The following is a 21,293-nucleotide window of genomic DNA, read 5'->3' on the forward strand; positions in this document are numbered from 1 at the left end:
ACGCAGCCCCTTTTTAATTCATAATAGGTGATGCAAGTTACTTAAACCACCACTGACTTCCCTTTAGTTTCAACTTGCCTAGAGAGCTCCATATAAGCCCATGCTTTTATTACTACTTCTGTATTCTGTCTCCTAATGTTTGTGTATTCACCCATCATTTATTATTCAGAGATCATTGTACAGCACCACTGTTCCTTATTTACCTCTGTCTATTATATAACGCCCACTTGGCCAAGTTGGCAGACAGTGTGTTAACATAGTCCATACCTGACATCCTCCAATTCATAGAAGACATTGCGGGACTCGTCCTTGATAAGTATGGCCGTGTTATGAGATTTCAGCATTCCCATGGTGAGTTTTTGCTGGAACATGTGCACAATAAGAGCATGTAATGTGTCCATGCTGGTGATCTCATGGGTGATGTGCACCCGTCTTGTCTCATCACCATACTGCAGGAACAATACTCCTGGAAGCAGAGTGACATTGTCTTTATTAAACCTAAACCAAGGGGCAGCAATTACACAATAGAGCTCATTTACTAGCATGCATTTAGGTGTAACATTTCCACAAACCATCAAAGAGTTGCTTTCTTTGCCTAATTTGCACAAGCCAGAAAAATGCTGATTGCTGATTGGCTGCTGTGGTTCAAATGTATCGCTTGTAAATGAACCCTAAAGTCTCATTTCAGCACGAAAAGAAAAACACTCATGCATGCTGTTAATAGCAGTACACAGCACCCAGCTGAACACAGACCTGGTGAACGTAGTTTGGTTTGGCTGGTGGACCGAGACAATGGCAGGCTCTGCCGGAAACGATTCATCCTGTTGAACCCCAGTGGTAACTCGGCTTCCGACATGGTCTCCAGGGACTCCGCAGAAGCAAAGGACAGCTTAGCTGCTTGATCTGCAAGGCCAGGTTGGGAGTTTTGGGAGTGGCGTGAGCTCCTAGTCTGAAATTCAGAGTCACAGAGTGTATCACCACAAATAAACATATCACTAACTTCAATGACTATCGACACAGACTGGACATTTGCTCCTTATGCAATATAAAACACTATTTTACAGCAAATTATTAATATTTATTTGAACGGTTTGTATTACTTTATTCCATGTCACAGTGCCCAGCACAGTTCCTGTCTGCCCTAAATGTCACTGTGGCAGTGCCAGTCACACAGACATGCAGGATGGTGGCCACCATTACAGAAGACAGATGAGACGGGAGCACAAGTAAGTCATGTGACTGGATACACAAAAAAAAAATTTTGACACCCATTACAATCAGTAACAGACCACAGCATGGGCCACCACTGACTGAAAGTAAGGTTGATGTTTGGTTTCTGTCATATCCAATGACATAGTAAATGAAATCCTATTGTAGGGACCTCTACCTACCCATCTAAATGCACCTTCTCCACCCCTTGAATCTCATTTAAACAATCCAGGCCTGCAAAATTAAATCTTCTTTTTGTGAGTGGGTGCAAAGGCAAAAATATGTGTGCATTTGTAGAAATATAGTCACAAATGGCATATGTACTGCTAGATGGGCTCGATTTGCAGTTTTGTAAATAACCATTAATGAGTGGACTTAATTGACTTCATGAAAGGTGTTCTAAAATCTTATCATGATTGTTATGATATTCACAAAGTTATTTAGTTACTTACACTATAATCATCTCAAGTAAAATTTTCCCCTTCCTTTTCATTATTTCATCATTAAAATATGTTTTTGCTTGCCTTATTTTACATTTAATGTGTGATATCATTTGTCTACTGTACCTTTTTGACAATGTCGATTGTCTACATTCTTTGTGACGAAATCTATAAAGTCTTTAAAAAAAATAAAAATGTTTTTGTTTGTTTGTGTTTTGAGAATTAGTCATTAGCTTATATATTTTTAAAGCTTGTAAAACTCCCTAATACCCTTATTATGTTTGTTTATGTATATGATCCTTGACTTTATTGCTACAATGTGAAAAAAACATTTTTTGGGACTCTTGGGCGTGGGAATTGAATTAGCTGCAAAGTGTCTTGTTTACATTCTGGAGACACTTTGAGTGGAGATTTCTGTTAAAATCTCTGCTGCATTTTCCCCACATCCCATAGAGGTGTGAGGAAAATGGAGACGAGATTTTTACCGTAGTGTCGGTAAAGTGGGCAGCCGCGATGTTCCCTTGGTCTTTATCTTTCGTTCTTTCATGTCATAATTGTATGCTATCTACTTGAGACCTGGTAAATAAAAAAAAAGAAAATAGAAAATGCCCACTGTATTCCACTCCCCTATAATAATGTAAAGAAGCACATATGACAAAGCAAATACTGATTCCTAGCTGTGGATGGTAAGCAATATTTTAATGATAGTCACAAAATCATGTCTTAAATATGACAGTAATTTGGTTCTGCCCACAGACTATATTTGTAAACTGACTGTTGTGGAAAATAAGTTTGGTTAATGAAAAATAGTTCAAACGAATGTTAAAACACATGTAGCAGCTTAACGATTTCTTTGTAAAGTTCGTACAAGATCCTAAAAATGGAAACAGATGAACGTTACAGAACGCTACAGATTTCTTGCAAAAACAATTGTATTTCCAAGGGCAATTTATTACAAGAAATGGTAGTCTTTCCTTTATACAATCTGACATTTTTACAAGTTAAGTCTGTACACCGTCTAGCTGCAGAAGGGTACCCACATTTTTATGCAAACATTCAGGCTCAGGTCACATAGGCTCCAATTAACAGGAACAGGTACTGAAGACTATGAATTGTACAAACCGTGGTCACGGATTTGGATACAAGATTGTGAACCCTGGTTAAGAATTATGTTTATATATTACTGACTGAAATTTAATAAGGAGGGGTACATCAAAATATTCCAAATGAGTATGACTGTATATGTACACAAAGCAAAAAAGGGAGGGAGCAAAAAAACAAATAGCCAAAAACAACAACGAACTGAAGCAGTGATGTAAGAGAGATAGGAGAAAAAAATCCTCAGATGTGATATATATAAGAGCCAGACAAACTCATACAGAAAACAATGTCATGAGTAATCAAGTTTTAGAACTAATGTTAATTATGTTCTGATATGTGAAAATACTGATTTAGAAGAAAATGTACTTTCTTTTACACATGACTGCGGAAAAGGAGGTGAGACATGTAAAGGTGCAGGGCTTCTTACCTGATGAGACCTACATGAACTGTAGACAGCTTTAGGATATCATAAATTATCATGTTCTATGCCATTATACACTGTTGGGTTGTCCTGTAAGCAATTGTATTACTCTGTGCTGCCATACATTCCATATGATGAAGGCCAGTGAGTGTAAGTTAGCAAAGGAAGATGGTCCAATCTCCAATTATTGCAATGTGTATTGGGAGCACGCTGAGCTGCTTGCGTCAGCCGGCACCATGAGGAGAGATGGCAGAGGTGACAAATATGCAGACTATTAAAAGGCAAGCTTCAATGCCTTGTAGATCAAGGGCTCATAGGTAGTGAAACTAGGCATATAAAGGTCCCTGCATGGACCAATTCTTATCTTGCCTTCAAGGTGACACTCATTCTGCCACTTTTGACCTGGCATGTGGTGCCAACTTTAGTTATCAATGGCTATTAGAAGCAGGTAGTGCCCTTAATATGTCACTGAGTGTCATGCCACAGGACATGAAAGGTCGGGCAACAAGAAGCTGCGACAGAGTCGGCAGCGGGACCAGGATATACAAGAAGCTAGAGGAGTAAGTCACTACTAGCATAGTATTGGGCATTACTATTACTGTTCGCTTACTACTAGGCTAGTGACACTGGGATGCAATGTCCCATGTTGCAGGAGAAAAGCTAGAATAACCTTTTAGTAACTGGAATTCCAGAGCATAAGCAGCATCCTTAAACAATATGTCACACATTTTGGTACCAGCAGTATATTTTGAAACTTACATTTTGTGTACACTATGCTCTTGTTTCCTGCAAACAGAAAATAGAGATAACGGGTCCAATCCCCACGTATGTTTGACCCAGAGCTTTATCCATGCATAAATAAACCCATTTAAAATGATTTACTAATTATAATGGAAACATTCCACTATCTATGTATAATACAACTGAGATAACTGCAAGGCAATTGCTTATACAGAGTACCAATTAATTAGGATTAGGAAGCGATGGGCTAAGATGAGCCAAAAACTGTACAGAAAATACAGTGAAAACTGTTTGTATATCAGGAAGCCTCTGTTTTTAATACTTTACTAAGATGTAAAATGAAGTCATTTTCAGATCCTTTTAGCCCACACCGCCCAAACGCTTAAGGTTGGTTTGTATGGATTTGCTACAAGTCTTATATCGTAGAAGACATTATTCTACACTTTGTACTGATGACGAGTTCTAACAGTTCTATGCAATTTGGATATGTCTTTTACATATCTTGCTGCATCTGCTTTTCTGAATGTACAACAAGGAAACAAGAACTGATTTGCCTGTTTTCAACCACAATTCCTTATGAGGACTAAATATTTTATTGTTGGGTTTTGTGAGGCAATGTTATTTTATAGCAGGCAGCATGTTGAATACATTAAGTTTTAAGGATGTTACAGCATGTAGATAACATTTCCTGTCAACATGAACCTGTCACCAAGTATTCAACAGTTCATGAAATATGTCCTCTACCCTGGTATTACTTCTAGAGATGCCTATTGTTGTAGACAGAATTTGCCCCCCTCCCCCTGTTTTACTGGTAAAACCTCACTAATACCAATGGCTTTCTATACTAATAACAAATACATAACAGTTTCATGACGGATAACAAGATTAAAACAAATGTTGATGATTTGGGTCCTTTCTTACTTGTGTTCTCTTAAATGTTCCATAATCCCAGATCAGCGTGTGACAGTAGCTGCACACAGAGGAATCTCCATCTTGGCACATGGCCTTTCTGCTCATCTCTGTAAAGTTCATAGAGCATGATTCTCGCAGGCGGGTAAAGGGTACTTACTGACAAGCAGAGCTCTCTCTGACGGATGAAGCTATTCTGCCCCTGACCTCGTATGAACAATTAACCAGAGCACTAATAATGGCTTTATAAAAGATCTGATGCATGAGTTAGCGGTTTTACAGGTATGTCACTGACTAGGAGGAAAACGGGACATGCAATTTAACCCTCTTTAGCTGTAGAAAGGTAGGCAATAAAAATCATTTCACAAAGGCATCATTGCTTTGCCCATTTGTAGTGTCTTCCCCAAAGTGTATAAACATTATATTGTAATCATCATCATCAATTTATATAGCGCCGCTAATTCCACAGCGCTGTACAGAGAACACTATAATATATCCCCTACCGTAAATGATAAGGCTATTAGGGGCATATTCAATTGTTGGTGAAAACGCCAAAAAACCCACGGCGCGCGCACTATTACCGTTATTACAGTAATACTGCGCGTAAATACCTTTATTACGGTACTTTTCTAGCTGGAATTTCAGGGAGCCGCGAGCTGAAATTCAGCTTACTATTACCGTAATAACAGTAATAGTTTTAACGCCGCCGGGAATTAAAAGAATTGAAGAGAAGCTCTGTGACCATATGAAGACATGATGCTGTATGCCTAGTACTTTTATACGGATTATGGAAATTGGATGTGACTTCTAATATCTGTAATAATTTACAGTATGACGTGTGTTATACCCCATAATACATGTTTTGAAAATAAAGCGCACTAAGGAAACCAGAGGTAGCCAGCTCTGGCAGCTAGTTTTCTGTTGCAGCAAAATAAAAATAATTAATAACAGTAATAAAAAATTATATTAAATATTCTTTATGCATCAGCAGAAATTAGCGGTATGTACCTTTAATAATACGTTAAAGTTACTATACAGTTCTTTTAAAGCCAATAGGGAAGATTCATTGCTATCAGTGTTCACTTGATGTATTAAGAACGGACGTGTTACTATGTGAGTCTGTTTTCAAGGTATGCACACAACTCATGTTCAAATGTTTATAGTATTTTCTACATGGGATGAGAAGAGCAGTATTTCAGTGGCTGCTCAGCGTGGTAGTATGCCTAGGCACACCCCTGTAACATGCCCTGCAGGCCCGTACAGGAATACCTTTATATATCCATAATATCCAGACCTTCCTGATCAATTTTGTATCTCATCCCGCAAAGCAAAATTACCGTATTTCTCCATGTATATGACGCACCTATATAAATCATGTGAAAAAATTGAGGATAAACATTATCCTCAATTTTTTCACAGAGTAATTGTGCATCATATACAGAGAGGAGAGACGGAGTTCTAACGCTATTGTCAATTCTGCTTTACCCTGTCAGATGCTTCCTCTGTCCAGTAAAGTCTTCTTTCTTCTGTCCGTTCTGATACCGATGCTGGAAAGTCGCTTAAGGTCCTCTTTGCGATGACCGGATGTCCAATCAGGACCTTGTCAAGGTCCTGATTGGAAAAATGCCAAATGCAGAAACCGGAAGTGTGCGTTGCAACTGCGGTTCACACACCACATCCGGTCATCGCAAAGAGGACCTTAAGCGACTTTCCAGCATCAGGATCAGAACGGACAGAAGAAAGAAGACTTTACTGGACAGAGGAAGCATCTGACAGGGTAAGGCAGAATTGACAATAGCGTTAGAACTCCGTCTCTCCTCTCTGTATATGATGCACAATTACTCTGTGAAAAAATTAAGGATAATGTTTATCCTCAGTTTTTAGACCCAAAAATTTGGGGGAAAAGGTGCGTCTTATACATGGGGAAATACGGTATATTTTTTCAGATCATATGCCTATTCCGCTGCTTGGATCATCCTGCTCATCCCATTATCTTGCGCAAAATATACTCACTCCGCATTTTGCAACAAAAAACCCATATGTAGCTTAATACAAATAGGAACAACACACTTTTACGACATCACAACAGCATTCATAGTTCTGCAGTGCTGTGCAAGTGTCCTGACCTGAAAATCTACAAATCGCAGTGCTCTGAAAAGAGGATTCATAGCAAGTGCTTGTGTAGTGCTAGGTATGGCAGTACAGCAGACTCTTCCTTATGTCTAGTCTGTGTCTGTACTAACATCACCATGAAGGGATAGAAATAGATGATTATTACACAATCACACAGTGATTATTACACAAAATAAGTGCAAAGGAGATGATTTGACCACATGTTACCAACTAGCTGTTGTACATTTTATGATATTTTGCTAAAGTACTGTTATCAATATAACAAATTGCCACCCTATGTATTTATCCACTGAACAAAGAGGTTTCACAAACTTGTGTGTCTTCAGATAGATGTTTGCTGCAAGGTGGAAAACACTGTGGCTACAAGAGCTGCAATCCAAGTGAATATGTGCAAATAACACAAATCTTAAACTATGTTCATGACTGCAGTCTCTCTGTTCATGGCTCTGTATGACCATCTGCCAAGCACCCTCTTGTTGAAGAGTTAGTGTATAACCAAGGTCTGTCTCTGGTGTCACTGGCTGACAGTTTCTCATTTCTGTTACAGGGCTGGCTGTATCTGAATAGGGGGGATTATAGCATAAGAATACTAACAAGGCTATTTATTAATGAAGGACGGTCCCAGCCTCTTTAATCGCAAATCCAGTCTTCCATAGGTGTCTATGGAGACTGCAATTTTGCCCTAATAATCAAGCTCCGAAATTAGGAGCTTGGTTCCCAGTGGCTAACCTATGGGGAGAGCATGGCAGGAGAGGGATCCTCAAATCACTCCCCGGTAGGCTTTGTGCTCTCCCCATTGCAAATTCTGCCTGCCCGCAATTGCAATCACTTTACTATAGATGTTCGGTGGGACAGGCTCCTATCAAAGCCTCTGTCCCAGCTAATCAATTTTAATAAATTGCCACCTTGATTCATTTCATAGCAATAAGAAATGAAAATTAAGGTGAGCAATTTAGGTTTGGCCATAAATAGACCCCTAGGTCTCATGCAGCTATTACCAGCTGCCGGTCTCACACTGTTGGTTGTGAGCAGATCTTGGCAGCAGAAAGAGATCCAGATGTTTTCTAGACTTAAACCTTCATTTCTCTGTGCTGTGTCCCAGTAGCCAAGATGAAGTCTTGGTTGTGTTCAGTGTCCACTAAGACAGTAAGGGGTAGATTTACTAAGCTGCGGGTTTGAAAAAGTGTGGATGTTGCCTATAGCAACCAATCAGAGTCTAGCTGTCATTTTGTAGAAGGTACTAAATAAATGTAAGCTAGAATCTGATTGGTTGCTATAGGCAACATCCCCACTTTTCAAACCCACAGCTTAGTAAATCTAGCCCTAAGAGTTTACACAGAACTTTTCTCAGTGAGCCAGTTTTGTGACATCACACACATACTTGTTTTCTGGGGTCAGCTCAATGTTTTGAAAGCCAATAGGGTGGCATCTAGCGGGATATAAAAGTTTGCACCATGTTTGGGAAGAGTTGGGCTGAATAGGTTGTATATGAATGCACCTACTTTTGTACCAAAATAAAGATGTCATTTTGTGGGTCTATATTTTTGGTTGTGAAAGCGTATTTAAGTGGATGTTCCCTGTTTCATGGTAGGGTGCTCAGCTCTTTTGTAGCAAAACGACCTCTGAGGTGGGGGAGATGGGGCCTCTCCCACTGCTTCTAACGGAGCACATTTTGAATGTTCCAGTTGTACTGTTGTGGAAAAGCCCACTTTGACCAATGAAATACATTTACACCAAAAAGTAACACAGGTAATAAAAAAAATACCAATATCCCCTCGCTGTAATGATTAATTTAAGAGATAAATGAACCAAAACTGAGCAGCATTTTAGGAGAAAAGGTGAAATGAATGAAGGGGTAGTAGGTTGAACTTGGAAGTAACATTTCATGGTTTTCTTTAGCATCTCCAGGTGGACTTACAAACCTGTAAAAGTAGGTGCAGACTGATTTTCTAGGGGATGTTCAAAGAACAGGAAAGTGGGCAGACACTTTAAAATGAAGATAAAAACTGCACTGGCGCAAATAAAGATACAGGGGCCTGATTCATTAAGGATCTTAACTTGAGAAACCTCTTATTTCAGTCTCCTGGACAAAACCATGTTACAATGCAAGGGGTGCAAATTCGTTTTCTGTTTTGCACATAAGTTAAATACTGACTGTTTTTTAGCACACAAATACTTGCTAGCTTATTTGTACACTGAAATTTAAAGTTGATATTTGTGTGCTACATGAAGAAACAGGCAGTATTTAACTTATGTGCAAAACAGAAAACGAATTTGCACCCCTTGCATTGTAACATGGTTTTGTCCAGGAGACTGAAATAAGAAGTTTCTCAAGTTAAGATCCTTAATGACTTAGGCCCACAGTGTGTATCCGCATTTTCTGCAGTTTATAAATGAATTAATGTCACAATGGTAGATAACAACCACATGACCAACATCCCATGCCATTTTCCTACACTGTAAAGCTGGAAAAGAGAAATAAGCATGGCTTTCTTACAATGTTATGCACAGTAATCAGCCACTATTGCTTTGGATGAGAAGAGCATAAATCATTTTATTTTCTTAAATCGTGAAAAAAAAAAAAAATCTCGGTGGGGAAAGAAACATCTGTTCAGTTATTATAGAGATGGGAAATTGTCAGTTTTTGTTTCCATAGGAGAGTTACTGTTGTCACACTCAGTCAGTCCAAGATTAAGTGTTTTCACTGATCAACTCTGTCACTGGAGATCCACCTTCATCCCTGCATTCATTGACAAAATCCACCGAGGCTCAATTTTTTCAGCTTCACTGGATTTAGTCGGTGACACATGTTAGAGAATATCAATGATAAATCTAAAAATACAAATTGTCTCATATAAAAGCCACAGCCAAATATGTATATATGAATGCAAGCCAATTCATCACTTTTACTTCTGCTTAGCATGTAAATCACTTGCCTGTACATGTTCAGAATACACAGCAGGTAAAGCATTCAGTATAATATGGCTGTTCAACTGGCGGACATTCAGATTGTTTGTGCCACCCGTTTCATTATAAGCTCTATAAACCGCGTGAGACCAACCACGTGTACTAATGCCCATATTACTCTTGGCTAATTACTGGTCACAACTGGTATTTTATTCTGCATTACTACTTCTGGTGACATAATACTGTACATTACTTTTACTACTGGCAAATTATTGGGCAACACTTCTACTGCTGACATTTTATTGGGCATTATTCCTTAATGGGCATTACTGCGACTACTGACATATTAATGAGCGTTACATCTACTGGTGGTATGCTACCGGCATTAAATCTACTGGTGGCTTATTAATGGGTACATTAAATGGGCATTACTTTTGCTACTGGCATTTTACTACTATTACCACTTTTGGTGGCTTACAACTGGACACTACTGTTGCTGATGGCATATTACTGGATGCTACTACTACTGCATACCTCACAACTTTAAGATATTTAAAATCGGGACATTGTGCATACTTCATGTGGACGCGCGCACAAGAATGGAACATGGTCACACAACATGGGAGGCAGGGCCACATCAGATTTGTGACCAGTGCCTCAAAGTGCTGGGTTGCCCCCAGCTTCCTTCCCCTAAAAACACCCCTTGAATGCCACGTGCACCTACCACGGATACGCGCAGCATTCAATTGTCAGCGGCACACTTCCCATCTGTCCTAGAAAGGTTAAAGTTCTAATCTGTGGGACAGCCCCCTCAAACTGATACTTTCCTACCTAAGCCTCTTAGGGAACTGAAGGGCCACTGTTAGATTCCCATGAATTAAAAATCTGTTGGATGATAGCTCCTGCAATGGAGATACTTATTTGGAGGAAATTTATAATCTTCTCTAACCTTATCGACTTACAGGCCCGTTTATCAATATATACCTGTAGGGCTGGTTTAAACCAGCTATCGCCATAATTTAGCAATAAATCACCAAGGCAACTGAGCAATACTCAGCTGCCTCTACAATGCTAGCCTGGAGCGGTAAAAGTTAACTTTCAGCTTCAGTGGGCCAATCACAAGGGGTATGTGCATACATCACCTACACGCTTTCAGTTCCACCTAGTGAACAAAATAAATTAATTCCTTTTTGAAAAAATGCTTTATTTAAACAATAAAGCATGTTTAATCTTCCATTATCACCTTCTTGAGATAACAGTAGGAGGATTGTGATGGTACTTGTACCACTGTGAGATCTTTGTTAACCAGGGGAACCTTTCGCCAGCGTGGAACTTTTCACTGGTGAGGGCTACAGTCATTGACAGCCGGAAAAACAGGGCTTTATGTTATTTAATAAACAGAGAGTTTGATTCTATAATGCCTAAAATGCTGAGCAGAAGGGTCTATAGCCTTTATTGGTGAGCCCTAAATAGAAAAGTCTATATACATGTCAGAATGGTGTTCATAGAAGTGATAGCGCCTGCAAAAGAAGTGCTTATATTCATGAATAAATCTTACAAAGTTCATGTTTTTTCCGGGTTAAAGAAGCTTCATGACTTGCATCATATCATATGGAGTTTTGTATGTGTGTCTCACCACATCCGGAGCATTCCCCCAATTATCTTAGGTTATGCATATGAATAGAAATTCAAAAATTTTGGGCAAGCATACATTGACAATGTCGCCAATCACAATGCCGACATTAAAAGACCAATGCCGCCAGGTCCGGGGTATCGTCGCTATTTTGTACCCTACCCTTTGGGAGGCATGCAGAAGACATATTATATATAGATACAGATACATATAGTGGGCTGGTATGTGTTGATGTGTTGGTACGCCATACCGTCACTTCTACTGCCTTCATTGTAATATTATCATTTTCCATACAGCCACTTCTAATTTCCACTCCAACCACTGTGTATGTGTGTGTGTGTGTATATATTATAATATATATATATACGGTATATATATATATATATATATATATATATATATATATATATATATAAATATGTATATATATATATATATATATATATATATACTGCAAATACATTTTAAAATCATAAAATAACTTGGCCGAGTGCATGCACTCTAAATAATAAATTGACAGGCAGGAGATGTGCATAGAAAATGAGGTTGTGTACATGACATCCTTATCTTAAATCTCATTGTTTATGTCAAGTCTTGAACATTTTCCTATATATTTGTGAAAGTGACTTTGTGGCTTTCATAATGCTGGTATGTGGATTCACAGGAATCCACACCCTTTGTCATTAATTACTTGAGAAACTACTGACCTATAAGGCAAAGGATGAGCACATCTTTTCAAACCAGATTTAATAAACGAATAGTCCTTTTAACTGCCACCTCTCTGGTAGTATTGATGTCTGAGAGTGCGACTGCTAGACAACATGAAATGCTAACATCAAGCCACAAATCCAGCTCTTATTTATCCAGATTCTTTTCATTTTGGCAGTGGTGACATTTCAAGATGTAATATGTGTTGACTTTTAGAACAAGTGCAAACATTAAAGATAAATTATCGCCTCACTTCAAGCAACATTTATTAAAGTAAACACATTAAATAAATTGCTCTGGCTTTTCTGTGGGATGAATGTGAGCCCTTGTTTCGTCTTGTGTCACTAGTGAAATTACCACAGCAACATAAAGGGAAGCAAATTGCGTTGTTAATGAAGCCAATCCAGTAAACAAACAACCATGCTCACACTTTATAATGCCACCCTGACCTACCAGCGGGTATTTTCTAGGCATAAAAGTGCATTACAATGTATTAATTCCTTCCTTAAGATCCAGGTTATTTTAAAGGCTGTGGACCCATGTATCTTTTTATACATCTGGTGACCTCCAGCTTTTGGCAGGTAGTGGTGCAGATGCTTTCCAAAATTTTGCCCATTATTGCACCTCCTGAGTCTAAAATTCTGCTTCTTGCCCTGGTACCTAAGCGGATTAAGTAAAGTTCCATGCTTATGTTTCTCTTAGCAGCAACAACAGCTCTAGCTGGTGCCTGGATGCGATTAGACTGTGGGTAAATGTTTGTATTAGTGTGGCTGCATTGGCTGCAGTATCACTCTGCTTTTCTGAGACTACACACAGTGGTTCCCAAACTGTGCGCCACGGCTCATTGCGGTGCCTTTGTGCCAGGGCCAGTGGTAGGCAAGTCGAGGGACTAATTATTTTGGCTTAGGGGTACCTTGCAAAAATTATGGAGACCCTAAGAGTGCCTCGAACTGAGAAAGTTTGGGATCCACTGGATTACTGCAAACTTGATTTACTTAAGTAGGTTAATTAGGGAGTTTTGCGGAAAGAGACAGAATCCGTAATCAGCTAATCTTCTATTTTATTTGATTATTACTTCTTCCCACAATGTATCTTTTGGAACTTGTTATGTGGTTAAAATTTTTAGTTCCCTTTATCTTGATTTTCTATTTCCATTTGCTTTCATTTTAATTGATGCTACAAACGCACATTGCATAGATTTTTAGAGATATGTAAAACTAGTTCATTTGCTGTTTTGAAAATGTCACATTAAAAGAAAATAGTATATTGTTTTTAATTGCTTATCAATACTATATTGTGTCTATGGTCTGAAGAGTTATATGAAAACCAATAAATATGCATTTATTCTATTATATATGTCATGTTCGTTTTAAAAAAAACCCACACGAACACCCATTTTGGCTGTGTTTTAAATGTGTTACTCTCTGGCAGTCTCCCACCCCACACCTGTCACAGAAAGTCCTGCATGTACTTAACTTTGTCGCATATTGCAATTTAAAGGTCATAGACTAAAGCGTTAAGTGACAAAATGTAGGTTGATGCACAGTTTTCATTTTTTCATTCCTACTTGGCATTATATTTACTTTTTTAATTGTTTTGTGATTACACTATTCTACCTAAATCTTGTTAACTAATGTCTGCTATATCTAACAAGGGTCTATAAATAGTACCAACGCCCACTACATCATGACAAAGATATGTCATCTGTGTAATGTTATAGTGTTACACAGTATATTGCGGGATGGTAAGGGGTTGAAGTATTATATTTTGTACTATTCTCCAGCAGTGTTAACCAGACATTTCCATCAAATACGTCTCATTGATAGTTGGACAATACAAACTAATACAGTTATTTGGGCAGTCAAGTTTTATTTGCACCAAATTTGTCACAAATTGCTGCATGTGCAGTTATCTGACCAGGCACTAACTAGTGAAACATAGGGGTTCTAAAGTGCCAAATGTATGTTCTCCCCGTGTTTGCGTGGGTTTTCTCCAGGTACTCCGGTTTCCTCCCACACTCCAAAAACATACTGGTAGGTTAATTGGCTGCTAACAAATTGACCCTAGTCTGTCTGTGTGTGTGTCAGGGAATTTAGACTGTAAGCGCCAATGGGGCAGGGACTGATGTGAGTGAGTTATCTGTACAGCACTGCGGAATCAGTGGCGCTATATAAATAAATGATGATGATGATGAAATGGTTAGATCTGTCCAATTTGGCCATACACATTTCTAGCCACATTGGACACAGCTGTCAGATCTGCCCTTAGATTAATATAGACAGACCTGCTTAGAAAGTGACCAGATCTAGTGTAAATTACCCATGCCTGTGAACTTCTAGCCTATTTCTGATAGTTGCTACAAAACGCAATACATGTAAGCATACCTCAGGAGATTAGGCAATACATTTTTTCTGAATGACTGCATGAGGTTTTAATCCGAGGCAAAGGATCATGGGTCATAATGCCCATGTAGCATAATCCTGCTTGAAAAGGTACAGTTTGAGAACTTGGTTAGTATCAAATGTGGAGAGATTTGCTAATATATTAGAGAAATAAACCAAACATAAGGTTTACTTATACTTAGTTATTATGATTACATCTTTTCCAAAAAACTGCAAACGGGCAATGCCAGTCTGCTACAGAAACATAGGGCTTGCTTATCCAGCTGCTAAGGGAGGTCACACCATTCTAAAAAGTTTCATCAAAACGTTGTTGGTTTTTTAGCTAACTGTCTAGATGTAATTATCACCAACTACTCTAAGGCTATGAAATGCATAAAAAAATATTTAAGGGTTAAATAAACAATAGAACCGAGACTAGACGCACATTTCAACCTTCCGCTAAAATTAATGGGGATTGTGAACATCTAATGTACTGTTATCTGGAGAATTGATAAATGTCACCTACATATAGCAAACCACTTAACGCCCATACTGTGGCCAGAGACGCTTTTCACACTCTGCTCTCAGACCTATTCCACAAACACATTTTTTGTTTTTTTAAATGCCTTATTGATTTTGACGACGTGTTCTGCTTCTGGGTAATCTGGGCATGGAAGTTTTTAAAGTGATCCGTCACTTATACACAGTTGGTCATTAACAAAACGTAACTGTACACTTTGCAGTTTAAAACCAGCTTTGGACACTTCATAAGAATGAATTTACGCATTGTGTGGAGCAACATGGAGGCATAGGTAAAGAAGGTAAGTTTGCACAGGCTGAGTTGGGTATATTAAAGATGTTCCTAGCAATGTACAGAGTAGGTGGACCAGCGTCATTGGTTTTGCACATCAGCGCGAAAATGAGATTTCCACCGAGATTTAATTTTGTGGAACAAGGTTTATTAAAGGAAGGGGTGGAGAGGGAGCATTTAGGGGTGTTCCTTGCAGTGCCGAGAGGTGTATGGCCACTTGCACACCACAAGCTCACGGTCCTGTACTCTAAATTTAAGGTGCCTATATTTAAGGTGTTCATATTTTGTACTGCAGCAAGGAAGCGCATTTCCACAAAGGTTTACACAAACAAAATTGCCATCTGTAATAAAGATAGACCAATATTTTGTCACATTCATGAGTTTTCAAGCCAATGAAATGAAGCTATACCAAGCAGTAACTGAGAAGAAGTAAACTGAAAAGTATATTATAGGAAAGTGGTAGGAAGTTGGATTAAAGACATGAAAATCATCTGCGCTTCTTAAATGATCTCCAGCGGAAACAGCCATCTTGTGGGTTAATCCAATATTCTGCTTTTCAATCCACTAGTGACATCACTGAGGCATTAGGTACGAAGTGCACTTTAACAGAAACAAAATGATTAACCTATTTTCAACACTGCAGATTTACCAATCTGTACTGCACCTTTTTTTATTAGTTCTGAGAACTTGACCTGTTGGCAGCAAAGCAGATGTTGCTCTTCAGCACTGCCAGCTTTAGTTCTCTCAGTGTGCTGCCATGCATTTCTGATGGAGAAGTCTGGAACACATGGCGGGTACCAGGCTGGCACATGGATGTTGGGAAGTACAATATGATACTTGCTAAGTGCCCTGGAAACAGGTGCACAGTCCAAATAACTTTGGTTAGTCAGCAGCATATGTTTTTTGTGGTAGCCAATAGATCAAAATATACAGCTCAACTATCTTCTCCTAATTGCCATGTGGGTTTCTTCCCACAGACCAAAAACATAAAGGAAGGTTAACAGACTTTTGACTAAACTGTCCCTGGTGTGAGTTTATGCCTGTGGGGGGAAACTAGTTTGCAAGTTCCACACAGGCAGGGTCAGATGCATATTGTCAACTCTTGCGGAATGTCTGGGAGACTCTCGAATTCCGGGAGTGAAGACCATTCTCCCGCTTCCTAGTGAAATGATGGGAGCCTCCAGTAGCACTGAATCTTAAAAGGTTTGGTTTGAGTACTACGGCTGGTCTGTCCTATTTGGCCTAATTCTTTCTATTTTATACTTACTGATTTCGCTGATATAAGAAGCGCTAGTATATTTCTCCTATGTTTGTATGTGTTATCTTTGTAGCATTAATTGGGTGTTTAATGTTTCGAGAAATAGTAACTGCATCTTGTGCATAGAGTGCTTGTGAAACTTGTTACAACTTTTTGCTTTACACTTGTAACTATGTTCTGCTTGTCTACGTAAGGCAAGTACCGTTTAGGCAGAGTGTACTAACACTCAGGGCTAGATTTACTAAGCTGCGGGTTTGAAAAAGTGGGGATGTTGCCTGTAGCAAGCAATCAGATTCTAGCTGTCATTTTGTAGAAGGTACTAAATAAATGAAAGCTAGAATCTGATTGGTTGCTATAGGCAACATCCCCATTTTTTTTTCAAACCCGCAGCTTAGTAAATATACCCCTCAGATTCAATTCGAAATGTATCTTGAGATCCGCTACAATTTAAATACCGGCAGAGCTACGCTACAGTTCTGTGCTTTTAAATCAGGCCCTTAGTGTTTGTTTGTTTTTAAACTCTTTATTTTCAACCATATTATAGTTATATAGTTATGTTTTTACTGCACATTGCAATTAGGACTTCACTCAAACTGTACTATTAATTTTAGAAGTTCCAAAACTTCGTGTCAGGTACACAGTAATATGAATTACAGATACATATGACGAATGGGCCAAAGGAACCAATCTGTAAGATTTTCTGTAAAAGTGGCTCATGAAGGAATTGGATAGAGAGCCATTTGCTTCTTAGTTTACAGTGAAAATAGCACTTTTGTCTCCTGGTGCAGCATCCCTACCCGGGGCCCCATCACCTACCTTAGCCAGGCAGCTGGGCCCACTAAAATTTGAAAATCAGAATATTGTTTTCCCAGATTTTGCCATGGAAGTAGCAAAAAGTTGAGCCCAGAGCACACGGGTCAAGAGGAGAATGAGCAATTTTCATTTACAATATGAGATGTGGCTTACGGTTAGAATGCCGGCTGATGGAAGATTGCATTTCTCCCCCACTCCTCAGGAAACCATGAACTGGATGGGTCACTCATCAATCATAAGCTCAAAAGGTACAGTGAATTTTTGTGTTTATAATCTATGATAATGGAATCTTCCAGCTCTAAGATGACAATTCTTGGAATTCATCTCTAGCTTACTGTTACCATTGTAATTTGTGTATACATATTACACATGTATGCAGTGGTCAAAGTGGAAATTAAGAAGTGGCAGAATGGAAAATGTAAGTGAATGGGTTTTGATAGTTTTACGATCAAAGCAGTAGGAGAAGTGACCGTATACCCCCCCTGTTTAACACTTAATAATACATATGGCACTGAAGGGGACTATTACTGGGTGAGTAAGCCTGAATTACTTTCCTGCATTAAAGAGACCAGGTAAAACTGATAAGACAGAGGTATCAGCACAAATCCCACCTGCTGCTTTTCAGCTCATGTTAGGTGATTGACAATTTTGGTAATGATAACATCAGCCACCTGTTTTTATCACGCTCTCATAATTACCCACGCTGATAGCCATGCTAATGGTTTAATGAATTTGATGGCGGATCTCTCTTTTGGGAGTCCCTTGTGTACACAGCTGCACCTTTGAACTAACCGAAGCATAACTATGGCTCTTGGTTTGCTTTTATAAATAAATATTTCAGTGCCTTCACAATCCCACTGCTAAGTGCCTGTGAATGGCGCTGGTAACATGCCACTTGGGCAGATATCAATGGCAGTAATTTACATCTACTCTCTGGCAGCATGCTGGGAATCTGCTGAAGTCGCAGAACCGACCATAGATTCAGCACCACCCTCCAAATTTACCTCAATAAATTACTTCTCTTACAGCACAGGGAAAAAGTGGGCATGTTAACTTCATATTATCCATCACGCCGCAAACAGATATTAACTGTATAGGAGGAGCCCAGCGATGATTATTGAGATGCAAATACATCATGAACCCTGACAATGCATCACATGTACAGCAATCCAGATGCAAGACTCAGGAAACATGAAACTAAATGGAAGCATGATTAATTGTACAACAGCAAACTACTAGTGCAGAACAATGGTTTGCGGGATATGACAGGAATGTATTTAGTGCAGCGCTGACTAGCAGGTTTCATTAACCCCTGAAAGTACTGTGATGAACCGTAAGGATTTCTGTTAGAAATGGGTCTTCTCAGAGGCTGGGAATCAACATCATGAAGAGAGAGGGTGGTGTCCAAGAGCTCACAGCTTGTTAAAATAAAACGTGTACCTACAGATTGTGGAGGCAGCCATTTCAAAGATTGCATCAATACCAATGAAAATGCTGCCTATCAATTTTATATAAACCAGCTCCAGTGGTATCAGTGATAATTCCCTGTACAAAAGTCAGCAATCTGCAGCAGTATCACTGCAAATGAATAAGTATTGAGGCAACATATACTATTATCAGGATTTCTAATGCTCCTATCTCCTTGAAGTAGCTTGTGGCCTTTCCAAAAATCCAGGAGAACTCTCAATTTGGAGGTGTAGTGACACGGTGGTGGGAAACAAAGATGCCGATCTGAGCCCCTAGCACTGTATGTCTACACACCATCAGTTGGTTGCTGCACAGCATCTTACAGGGCTTACATTTTACCCTGTGTGTTCTGATGGCCTTGTGACAAAACAGGGATACTAGAGCACATAATTACAACGGCCTGATACCCCTTTTTCCACTGGGAACCGACTGTACCTCACCACTATTTCTATTAGTGATTAGAACATGTTCCACGACAAGTACCTGTCATCAACAAATTTGAAAGTACACCACAAGGGAAGGGTTGATATGTTGTCATATCACGTTCCTACTATACTGTCGATATACAAACGTACTCAACCTAATAAGCAGCATTTTAGGCTTAAGAACTCTGTAACGGAGGGAAAAGTGGGGTTGTGGCTTGGATCAATAGAGGATATGAGTTTGGGATATTCCTTTCTAGCAGGAATAGCAGCCTCTTCAGAGGCCACCGCTGCTTATAGACACTGAGAACAGCCCTTTATCATGAAAGGCCAGAAATCTGAGGATACCTCCAAACTGACTTCTTTTTGGGGTATATCTGAAGCACTAACAATGAGCATTTCTATTTTACTTTTAACAGCACATGCAAGGTACAGGCTGGGAAGATTAAGACTGCCTCATTTTTAATGTTTTTGGATCTGACGTGAAGGGAAAAGTGGTCTATGACGTTTTTAAAAGGAGAAATAAAATGTTCATCTGGACATACCCTAAAAACTATGGAAAAACAGGGGATCTGGACAGTATTCAGATGCAAATATCACATACAGTTCTCCCATCCAAAATCAAGTTCAGTGCTGGAACTACAGACTAAGTCTTGCTGCACCCAAGGAACCTGTCTCTTCTGCATCCCAGTCAGACACCACTGAGAACACTGGTTACTTACTGGCAGGGCCCTGTACCTCTCTGTAATGTACTGAAGGACTATACATTACCTAACACTGCCTATGCTGCCGTGCCAGGAACTCAAATACCATGTACAAATTGGCACTTTGCGTTCACCAGTTGCTAGCAAACATCATTCACCATGCAGCAAACATAATACAATGTTAGATGAGTTATGTATAAATGTGCAGAAGATATCTCTGTCCTCTTTAATGAAACAGAAAGAATTACATTGGATGACATTTCTAGGTGACTGATACCCTTTGAATACAAAATGGCTTCCCGCATGTGAATATTAAAAATGAACAGCTATGGTAGAAAAAATAATTTACAGGCCATGAAGAGGAGCAAAAAAAGGAATAAAATAATATGCAGAAAGGAGTTGGAACATTGGAAACTAGCATATTATTTTAAAAGCAGACAATACTTACCTTAATATGTCAAAATGTTACAACACTATTAATGCTCTAAATGTATTAATTATGTTTACTGTAATGAAAAATCTGATATAGAATATAGAATCCCTCTTGTGAATTGCATTTGATACACAAAGAAATTAGACAGCGTAGATGAAATAGGGAGATGCCACTCTGTTACTAGTGTCCTGAGCTCTGTCACCTGACTGCTGAAAAACACAATTAGTTGATTAACAGCAAGCTCCAGATAGGAAGGTTAAACCCACCAAATCACACATTATTGTCGTAGGACAGCTTAAACCAGCAGCAAAGAACTGGAGAACGTGGGCACGTTGGAAATAGGATAAGATGTTTATCTTGTTACAAGAAACAGAGGGCTCTTTAATCCTTGAAACAGATCATGTCTGTAAAACTAAAAAACACATTATGGATACTAGGAACCCTATTTCTCTGGGATGAATTAAGAAATAACTGCAAGCCAGGAAGGAACTTCAAAATGCAGAGAGAACGGGATCTGGTACTAAAAGACCCCAAGATGAATAGCAGATCTGTCAGAGTACAAAGACTCAGATGAGTGAGAAATAAGAGCTTGGTCCCACAGAGTTAGCCTAATGAAATTGTTCTGACGGAGATTAGTAACAGTACATTGAACATTATAAGGTCATTGGCACAGACGAGCGAGACAGCCTGTTAAATTACAGAGACTGCTCGCATCCTAGCAGGGAAGACTACCTTGCAACAAACGGACAGCAAGCAAGGAAAGAATTTTTGGGTTTGTATATACGAGCGTTAAAAATCCTGT

General features: G+C 39.1%; 1 protein-coding gene across 12 annotated transcripts in view; it reads right to left on the reverse strand.

Annotated features, from left to right (window-relative positions):
• SRCIN1 (SRC kinase signaling inhibitor 1) overlaps nt 1-21,293 on the reverse strand; it is a 258,626-nt gene that overhangs the window by 45,017 nt on the left and 192,316 nt on the right. For all 12 annotated transcript variants that reach the window (XR_012677690.1, XR_012677691.1, XM_075177031.1 and 9 more), the window contains 2 exons: nt 754-949; nt 268-466 (listed from right to left, as the gene is read on the reverse strand). Coding sequence is in view for 10 of the 12 variants with exons in the window: in XM_075177031.1 (XP_075033132.1) it covers nt 268-466; nt 754-949 (395 nt within the window). In the remaining 2 variants the exon portion in view is untranslated. The remainder of the gene's footprint in view (nt 1-267; nt 467-753; nt 950-21,293) is intronic.

This window comes from Mixophyes fleayi, chromosome 6, assembly GCF_038048845.1.
Source record: "Mixophyes fleayi isolate aMixFle1 chromosome 6, aMixFle1.hap1, whole genome shotgun sequence".
NCBI classification, from domain to species: Eukaryota; Metazoa; Chordata; class Amphibia; order Anura; family Limnodynastidae; genus Mixophyes; species Mixophyes fleayi.